We start from the raw sequence: 10,710 nt of genomic DNA on the forward strand, positions 1-10,710 counted from the left end.
TTTCCTTAAAGCACTGTTTGCAGTAAAATAGTGCACAGTATTAATAAAACTGCATTCTCACATTTAATTGTACCCAGTGATGGTCACCAATATTAAATCCAACACCCAGGACCCCACAGATCAGCTGATTGTACTGGCGGGGTTTTGGTGCACCACGCGTCTACATCACAGGCCATGTGACATCACTTTTATTTGTTACCCGGCCCGTCTGCAGGTAAGTCCCTATGAAGTAAATGGGGTTGAGCTGCAATACAAGCACAATCACTACACTATATATACAGCGCTGTGCTTGGTAAGTAGTGAAGAGGCCGAGGCGCTCACCTGAACACTGCGGTCTCTTCCAACAGCTGATGAGTGGGGGTGCCAGGTGTCAGACCTCCACTGATATTGAAGGTTATCACTATTTTAGTCCCGGAATACCCATTTATACCTGGGACTACATGGTGACTTTGGCCACAAGCACTCAGCAATTTGTGTCGCAGCATCTTCACAATTGCAAAGCAACCCTATAGACTTACAAGACTTGTGACCGCACAGTGACATTAGGTCGCACATAAAAATGTAATGAATTATAGACTATGACTCCATAACAACATATACCGGCATGACACAAGACCGCAATTTTGTGCTACTACATCACACCCAATGACAGTGAATGCAGTCCTGACACTGCAGCTGCTGAAGAACCTCTTCTCATAAAAAAGGGAACACTTCAAGTCAGAGAATTCACGGTTGGCACATAATTATGTCGCACCCCTCATCCAGTTGTGACATCAGAATGGAGAGCCCCCCCCCCCCATAAGACACGGGCTAATGAAGAATAGTGTTAACAACACCAGTCTTCATACGCCTGTCATGTCTGAAAAGGGGCACAGCTTTATAAGGGTTTTCCGGTCTTTTAAGAATTAGGACCTATCCTTTGGGTGATCAAACACCACCCTGGGCCCCACTGATCAGCTGTTTGATGTGAAATCAGCGTCACTACAGCTTCACAGTCCACATGACCTGATGCTCATTGATCATATAGCCTGTGAGCAGCTCAGTCCCATGCAAGTGAATGGGGCTAGGCTGTAAAGCAAAACACAACAGTTTCACAAATGTATAGCACAGTTTAAAGTGAAAAGTGCTCCAAAGGATAAGTCATCAAGATAGTGGGGGCTGCAAAACCCCTTGAAATTTATTTCTGACCCCACTCCGGATCTCCTAAATATATTTAGACGAGCAGAGACCACCAGTATTGTGTTACTTAATTACTACTTTCTATCTGAATCCCTCTCTTTGCTACAGTCATGTGACTCTCACTCTAACCAGATACAGTGGGGCAAAAAAGTATTTAGTCAGTCACCAATAGTGCAAGTTCCACCACTTAAAAAGATGAGAGGCGTCTGTAATTTACATCATAGGTAGACCTCAACTATGAGAGACAAAATGAGAAAACAAATCCAAAAAATCACATTGTCTGATTTTGTAAGAATTTATTTGCAAATTATGGTGGAAAATAAGTATTTGGTCACCTACAAGCAATCAAGATTTCTGGCTCTCACAGACCTGTAACTTCTTCTTTAAGAGTCTCCTCTTTCCTCCACTCATTACCTGTAGTAATGGCACCTGTTTAAACTTGTTATCAGTATAAAAAAAGACACCTGTGCACACCCTCAAACAGTCAGACTCCAAACTCCACTATGGTGAAGACCAAAGAGCTGTCAAAGGACACCAGAAACAAAATTGTAGCCCTGCACCAGGCTGGGAAGACTGAATCTGCAATAGGCAACCAGCTTGGATTGAAGAAATCAACTGTGGGAGCAATAATTAGAAAATGGAAGACATACAAGACCACTGATAATCTCCCTCGCTCTGGAGCTCCACGCAAAATCTCAGCCCGTGGGGTCAAAATGATCACAAGAACGGTGAGCAAACATCCCAGAACCACGCGGGGGGACCTAGTGAATGAACTGCAGAGAGCTGGGACCAATGTAACAAAGCCTACCATCAGTAACACACTACGCCGCCAGGGACTCAGATCCTGCAGTGCCAGACGTGTCCCACTGCTTAAGCCAGTACATGTCCCGGCCCGTCTGAAGTTTGCTAGAGAGCATTTGGATGATCCAGAAGAGTATTGGGAGAATGTCCTATGGTCTGATGAAACCAAACTGGAACTGTTTGGTAGAAACACAACTTTTCGTGTTTGGAGGAAAAAGAATACTGAGTTGCATCCATCAAACACCATACCTACTGTAAAGCATGGGGGTGGAAACATCATGCTTTGGGGCTGTTTCTCTGCAAAGGGGCCAGGACGACTGATCCGGGTACATGAAAGAATGAATGGGGCCATGTATCGTGAGATTTTGAGTGCAAACCTCCTTCCATCAGCAAGGGCATTGAAGATGAAACGTGGCTGGGTCTTTCAACATGACAATGATCCAAAGCACACCGCCAGGGCAACGAAGGAGTGGCTTTGTAAGAAGCATTTCAAGGTCCTGGAGTGGCCTAGCCAGTCTCCAGATCTCAACCCTATAGAAAACCTTTGGAGGGAGTTGAAAGTCTGTGTTGCCAAGCGACAGCCCCAAAACATCACTGCTCTAGAGGAGATCTGCATGGAGGAATGGGCCAACATACCAACAACAGTGTGTGCCAACCTTGTGAAGACGTACAGAAAACATTTGTTGAGTTTCTCATTTAGTTTCTCATTTAGTTGAGGTCTACCTATGATGTAAATTACAGACGCCTCTTATCTTTTTCAGTGGTGGAACTTGCACTATTGGTGACTGACTAAATACTTTTTTGCCCCACTGTAAAGCCTACAGGAGCTAATGCACAGGTCCCTGATTGCCTGTATGATGGACTATTCCACTTGGAATCTGCACAGGGGGAGACTTTTATCACTAACTACTATTGAGTAGACAGTTCATGTAAAACAACCATAATGAAGAAGCTCATTGCTCAGCCTCCCTGACTATATAGTTACTGCCTCCAAGATTAGGAAAATATATAGAGAAGGATAATTACACTGCCCTTCAGTAAGGTCGATATAGTACAGACTCTAGTTGTCCATACTGTGCTCAAGTATCATGGGGTTGATTGAGTAGGTAGATATAGCACAGCCTCTAGCTGCCCATACTGTGCTGAAGCATCATGGGATTGATAGTAGAGCAGGTAGATATAGCACAACCTTTAGCTGCCCATACTGTGCTGAAGCATCATGGGATTGATACATTAGGTAGATATAGCACAGCCTGTAGCCGTCCATACTGTGCTGAAGCATCATGGGATTGATACAGTAGGTAGATATAGCACAGCTTCTAGCTGTCCATACTGTGCTGAAGCATCATGGGATTGATACAGTAGGTAGATATAGCACAGCCTCTAGCTGCCCATGCTGTGCTGAAGCATCATGGGATTGATAGTAGAGCAGGTAGATATAGCACAACCTCTAGCTGCCTATACTGTGCTGAAGAATCATGGGATTGGTTGCTGAACCGGTAGATATAGCACAGTCTCTAGCTGCCCACTAGGTGTCTATGCGCCTTCAATCATTAAAATACAATGTCATGTTGTGTATAGGTTTTTCATCACTCCAAAGGAAGTGAGGGGCCTCGTTCCATTTTTGCACCTCCAATTGGAAATACATTGTCATTTTTGTTGCTATTCTTGTCTGCACAGGACACATCATAAAAGGATCTAATAAGGTACACAAGCAACAGCCAATAAGACCTAGACCCTGATGACATGTGAGTGGGTCCAGAGTCACCCCCATTGTTTAGGACGTCCATCAATATGTCAGTGCCTAGAATGGCTACAAAGGATGACTTTAATAGACACCATGTCTGCCTGTCCCATATATTACAACTTTACAATGTGAATATTGTCAATATCCTTGTCTTAGGTTGACTTACCATCATGAATCCTTATTGTGCCTCTGACATAGGGAGCTCCTCGTGTCCAAATGATTTGCTGATAGTGTCTCTGCAAGCAGGAAATAGATAGGATCAGTGTTATCGGGTGCCTACGCCAATGAACAACGACTTAAAGGGAGTCTGTCGCTATAACCCAACATATCACCCCTGCAGATAGATAGGTTAGGGTCAATGAATCGTATACTGTCTCCCACTTGTGAATCGCTGCCTCCGCTCCTGAGATATCGCTGTTTTTGTCAATGTGCATATGAGCTCTCTGGAGCAATGAGGGGGTTACCACTTACCCCTTTTGTTAATGGGAACACCTTTAACATACAATAGTCCTACTACCACCATGTCACCATATAAGTAACCGCTACCCTCCCCTATTGTGTCCACCCATCTTCCCTTGTAGAAAGCACGCCTCGGGCAGAGTCCTCTTGCATCATGTCAGTCATAGTTAGCTTTATCTTTATTATACTTGTTAATTGTACAGTACTATGGAATAACTGCAGGAATTATTACGACATCTGGTCATGTGGTTTTTTTTAACCCCTTAAGGACAGTTATTTTTATACTCATGGATATGACTGCTTAGACATGGAGCACCATAACACGGATTTCCTAAGAATATTTCTTAAAGGTTGCGTTTTTAAGACAACAATTCACCATTATCTATCAGATAAATCTGTATTTCATGTGTTCCTTTTCTTGTACGGTTAGATACACATCTGTCTATGTTTTCTGTTAGCACAGTGCTTGGGGAAGTAAATTCAAGCATAGCAAATAATATTTCCCCAGGGGTCATGGCAGGTGCTCATATTGGTGGTCCGTACCGAGCCACAGGTTACACCGGGTAATGGTGACACAAAAATCTAGTGTATATGAGAAAGAGACTCCCTGACCACATAGTGTGTAGTGTTATGTCACATATGGAACACACATCACTCACGTGATCAGAATCCGCACCCCGGTCACTCTACTTCCTCTCTCATAGAGATGAGCGAACACTATTCGAAACAGCCGTTTCGAATAGCACGCTCCCATAGAAATGAATGGAAGCAGCCGGCATGCAGATTTTGCCGGCAGCCGGCCGCTTAACCCCCCGCATGCCGGCTACGTCCATTCATTTCTATGGGAGCGTGCTGTAGTATTCGCTCATCTCTAATGTTCACCCCTTGGCTACCTGTGCTAAAATTAGCCATCTACCATAATACAGGTAGCTGCTAGGAAAACAGGAGAAGAGAAAGGGGCGAGACCACAATTTGTGTTAGTATGTGAGTACTTGTACATGTTTGTGTATACATACATATTATTTCATTATTTTCTATTTTGCCATTTTTGGCTATGTAATAAGGTGTATCATAAAGTATAATAACATGGCAGAAAATGTGTGTATGTGTCTTAGTGTATATAGGTGTACATCTATTTAGTCGTATGTGTGTATTTAAATGTATACTATATCTATACAGCCTTGGTGTGTATGTACTGTATATAGATTGTATATATGTATATGTAAACTATACAGTATGTGTTGGTGTATATGTACTGTATATATGTGTATATACTGTATGTATGTATAATATACAGTATGTGTTGGTGTATATGTACTGTATATATGTGTATATACTGTATGTATGTATAATATACAGTATGTGTTGGTGTGCATGTACTGTATATATACTGTATATGTGTGTGTACTGTATATATACTGTATATATGTAAATGTATACTATACAGTATGTGTTGGTGTGTATGTACTGTATATATGTGTGTACTGTATATGTACTGTATTTATGTAAATGTATACTATACAGTATGTGTAGGTGTGGATGTACTGTATATATGTTGGTGTATATATACTGTATATATGTGTGTGTACTGTATATATACTGTATATATGTATATGTATACTATACAGTATGTGCTGGTGTGTATGTACACTGCGACCAGGGGGCCCTAGAAGACGAGACCCACTTCCTGCTACACTGCACCAAATACTCAGCTGTGAGGGCCGTCTACTACCAAAGACTCTCTGCCCACATCCCAGACTTCATATCTGCAGGCGAGAAGAGGAAACTCTACATCCTACTGGGAGAAGAAGAGACCACTGTGGAGATCGCTGCCCAATACGTGTCCAGCTGTCACCAAACAAGAGGAAGATGAGACTCCAAAGACTATTATACCCCAAATCACCCACCACACCCATACCCACCATTCTCCCCCCCAACCCCAACTCTTCCCTCCCACTTTACTTGCTTTGGCAATGCCAAATATCTATTCAGACATGCCAATAAAGCTTCTATGATTTGATGTACTGTATATATACTGTATATATGTGTATATAAATGTATACTATACAGTATGTGTTGGTGTGTACGTACTGTATTTATACTGTATATATGTGTATGTACTGTATTGTATGCAAATGTATACTATACATTATGTGTTGGTGTGTATGCAATGTATATACACTGTATATACTGTGTATATACATATATATGTATGTAAATGTATAGTATACAGTATATCTTGGTGTGTATGTACTGTATATATACTGTATATGTTATTGTATTCTTTATTTCTCTGTGTGTGTTTGTATATGTATGTATTGTGCGTATATACGTGCAAGTACTATATATATATATATATATATATATATATATATATATATATATATACACAGTCCTATGAAAAAGTTTGGGCACCCCTATTAATCTTAATCATTTTTAGTTCTAAATATTTTGGTGTTTGCAGCAGCCATTTCAGTTTGATATATCTAATAACTGATGGACACAGTAATATTTCAGGATTGAAATGAGGTTTATTGTACTAACAGAAAATGCGCAATATGCATTAAACCAAAATTTGACCGGTGCAAAAGTATGGGCACCCTTATCATTTTATTGATTTGAATTCCCCTAACTACTTTTTACTGACTTACTGAAGCACAAAATTGGTTTTGTAACCTCAGTGAGCTTTGAACTTCATAGCCAGGTGTATCCAATCATGAGAAAAGGTATTTAAGGTGGCCAATTGCAAGTTGTTCTACTATTTGAATCTCCTCTGAAGAGTGGCATCATGGGCTACTCAAAACAACTCTCAAATGATCTGAAAACAAAGATTGTTCAACATAGTTGTTCAGCGGAAGGATACAAAAAGCTGTCTCAGAGATTTAACCTGTCAGTTTCCACTGTGAGGAACATAGTAAGGAAATGGAAGACCACAGGGACAGTTCTTGTTAAGCCCAGAAGTGGCAGGCCAAGAAAAATATCAGAAAGACAGAGAAGAAGAATGGTGAGAACAGTCAAGGACAATCCACAGACCACCTCCAAAGAGCTGCAGCATCATCTTGCTGCAGATGGTGTCACTGTGCATCGGTCAACTATACAGCACACTTTGCACAAATAGAAGCTGTATGGGAGAGTGATGAGAAAGAAGCCGTTTCTGCACGTACGCCACAAATAGAGTTGCCTGAGGTATGAAAAAGCACATTTGGACAAGGCAGCTTCATTTTGGAAACAAAAATTGAGTTGTTTGGTTATAAAAAAAGGCGTTATGCATGGCGTCCAAAAAGAAACAGCATTCCAAGAAAAACACATGCTACCCACTGTAAAATTTGGTGGAGGTTCCATCATGCTTTGGGGCTGTGTGGCCAATGCCGGCATCGGGAATCTTGTTAAAGTTGAGGGTCGCATGGATTCCACTCAGTATCAGCAGATTCTTGAGAATAATGTTCAAGAATCAGTGACGAAGTTGAAGTTACGCCGGGGATGGATATTTCAGCAAGACAATGATCCAAAACACCGCTCCAAATCCTCAGGCATTCATGCAGAGGAACAATTACAATGTTCTGGAATGGCCATCCCAGTCCCCAGACCTGAATATCATTGAACATCTGTGGGATGATTTGAAGCGGGCTGTCCATGCTCGGCGACCATCTAACTTAACTGAACTTGAGTTGTTTGTCCAAAATACCTTTATCCAGGATCCAGGAACTGATTAAAAGCTACAGGAAGCGACTAGAGGCTGTTATCTTTGCAAAAGGAGGATCTACTAAATATTAATGTCACTTTTCTGTTGAGGTGCCCATACTTTTGCACCGGTCAAATTCTGGTTTAATGCATATTGCACATTTTCTGTTAGTACAATAAACCTCATTTCAATCCTGAAATATTACTGTGTCCATCAGTTATTAGATATATCAAACTGAAATGGCTGTTGCAAATACCAAAATATTTAGAACTAAAAATGATTAAGATTAATAGGGGTGCCCAAACTTTTTCATAGGACTGTATACACACACTATACAGTATGTCTTGGTGTTTATGCACTGTGTGTATATATGTGTTTGAATATGTATGTATTGTGTATATATATTTATATATGGTGTGTATATATATATACTGTATATATAGTTACATATGTATATGTATCTGTATTCTGTATGTATTTGAATATGTATGTATTATGTGTATATAGACATAGGTCCACATTTTCTATTCTATTCTGCCATCTTTTGACTTGATACGGTATAATAAGGTGTATAATAACACGGCGATACATGTATGTATTTGTCTATAAGTGTGTATCCGTTTAGTTGTGTGTAAGTGTATACATTACAGTATTTCTTGGTTTGCGTATATACTGTATATATATTTGTGCATGTATCTGTCAGTGTGTACATATATATATATATATATATATATATATATATATATATGTATATTGTATATATATATATCCTTTTATTCTAGCTCACTTCTATATTTGGTTCCCCTCTCCTGACTTTGGCTTACAAATACTGATGCAGAATACGGATCAGACTATCCATGTGTGAGGTGGTGTAGGTGTGTATATGTAGGTGTGTATATGTAGGTGTCACTATGCCGTCCACAATGCCCGGGATGCTGGGCCCGCACACTTTGCAGCGTGGTGACTGTTCTGTGGTTACGTGCAGCAGCAGCGTATCCTGCAGCCATTGATAGTAAGAGCAGAGCCGACACCTAGCAGAGGACGTGATACTGACCAGAAAGCGTTCCTGACACTGCACTACTGCTACTGCTGACTGATCCTGAATCTGCCTGCGCCTCTGGGTCACATACAGCAGAAGTAAAGTAGAACATAGGGCAGCGGAGAGAAGCTGCAGGCGACAGGACCTGGGATGATGTCAGGATCATGTGACCGGTTACATGCACAGGAGGAGCCGGGACCATGTGACCAGACACATGGAGGAAAGGAGCTGTGTTTAGGTTCTAGCTAGAGATCAGCGAACACTGTTCGGATCAGCCGATCCGAACAGCACGCTCCATAGAAATGAATGGATGCGCCTGGTACTTCCGCTTTGACGGCGGCCGGCCGCTTAACCCCCCACGTGCCGGCTACGTCCATTCATTTCTATGCGAGTGTGCTGTTCGGATCGGCTGATCCGAACAGTACTTGCTCATCTCTAGTTCTAGCCCAGGGCTAGGGAACGTACGGCTCTCCAGCTGTTTCAAAACTACAACTCCCAGCATGCATACTGACTCTGCTGTTCTGGGAACTCCCATGGAAGTGAATGGAGCATGCTGGGAGTTGTAGTTTCACAGCAGCTGGAGAGCCAAAGGTTCCCTACCCCTGTTCTAGCCCCTAGGGCCTGGCCGCTGCTCTCGTATGTGTGTGTGTGCGCGTGTCATACTTTGTGTTTGTTTACGTGAAATCCGGAGAAAGCAAGGGTTAACCCCTTCCTGTCTCCGTCTTTTACTCCCCGCCTTCCAAACGCCATAACTTTTTTATTTTTCCGTTCACAATGTCATATGATGCTTTTTTTTGCAAGAAAAATTGCACCTCGTCGTGGTATGCTTTCATATTTTGTGCAATACGGAAGATGAAGAAAAATTCAGAATGGGATGGAAGAAAAATAGAAATTAGACCGTTTTCACGATGGAAGTAATGCCAAATTGATATAGTTTTTGCTATGTTTTAAGACAACGTTGAAAATAATTCCAAAAATGATCTTAGTCATCATATTCTAGACCTGTCATTCCCTGTAAAGCAGATGTTAAGAAGGGGTTAAAATCTCACTTAACATGATAACAACAATGGGACATAGTGTTTAATGACCGAACAACAGAGAGCCCAGCGCAGATGTGAGCCTAGCCTATAAGATTTCAATTCATTGTACAATTTTTATCTGGCTTCATTGGCCAAAAGTATTGGCCCCCCTGCAATTCTGTCAGATAATACTCAGTTTCTTCCAGAAAATGATTGCAAGCACAAACTCTTTGGTATTAATATCTTCATTTATTTTGCTTGCAATGAAAAAACACAAAAGAGAATGGAAAAAAAGTCAAATCATTGATCATTTTACACAAAACTCCAAAAATGGGCCGGACAAAAGTATTGGCCTCCTCAGCCTAATACTGGTAGCACAACCTTTAGACACAATAACTGCACACAACCGCTTCCGGTAACCTGCAATGAGTTTCTTACAAGGCTCTGCTGGAATTTTAGACCATTCTTCTTTGGCAAACTGCTCCAGGTCCCCTCTGAGATGTGAAGGGGGCCTTCTCCAAACTGCCATCAAGAGATCTCTCCTCCCCCACAGGTGTTCTATGGGATTCAGGTCTGGACTCATTGCTGCCACTTTACAAGTCTCCAGGGCTTTCTCTCAAACCATTCTCTAGTGCTGACCTGGTGTGTTTTGGGTCATTGTCCTGCTGGAAGACCCATGACCTCTGAAGGAGACCCAGCTTTCTCACACTGGGCCCTACATTATGCTGCACAATGTGTTGGTCGTCTTCAGACTTCATAATGCCATGCACACGGTCAAGGAGTC

General features: G+C 41.6%; 1 protein-coding gene across 2 annotated transcripts in view; it reads right to left on the minus strand.

Moving 5' to 3' along the window:
• The window catches only part of TBCEL (tubulin folding cofactor E like), a 34,335-nt gene extending 25,272 nt beyond the window's left edge, over positions 1 to 9,063 (minus strand). Inside the window, exons 1-2 of one of the 2 annotated variants that reach the window (XM_075277661.1) lie at positions 8,940 to 9,063; positions 3,894 to 3,963 (exon numbers count right to left, since the gene is read on the minus strand). In XM_075277661.1, coding sequence (XP_075133762.1) covers positions 3,894 to 3,899 — 6 coding nt within the window. In that variant the 5' untranslated portion in view covers positions 3,900 to 3,963; positions 8,940 to 9,063. Of the gene's footprint in view, positions 1 to 3,893; positions 3,964 to 8,922 lie in introns of both variants that reach the window. The other variant, XM_075277662.1, reaches the window with a different exon arrangement.
• Positions 9,064 to 10,710: the final 1,647 nt, after the last annotated feature.

This window comes from Leptodactylus fuscus, chromosome 6 (assembly GCF_031893055.1).
Source record: "Leptodactylus fuscus isolate aLepFus1 chromosome 6, aLepFus1.hap2, whole genome shotgun sequence".
In the NCBI taxonomy this organism is placed as follows: Eukaryota; Metazoa; Chordata; class Amphibia; order Anura; family Leptodactylidae; genus Leptodactylus; species Leptodactylus fuscus.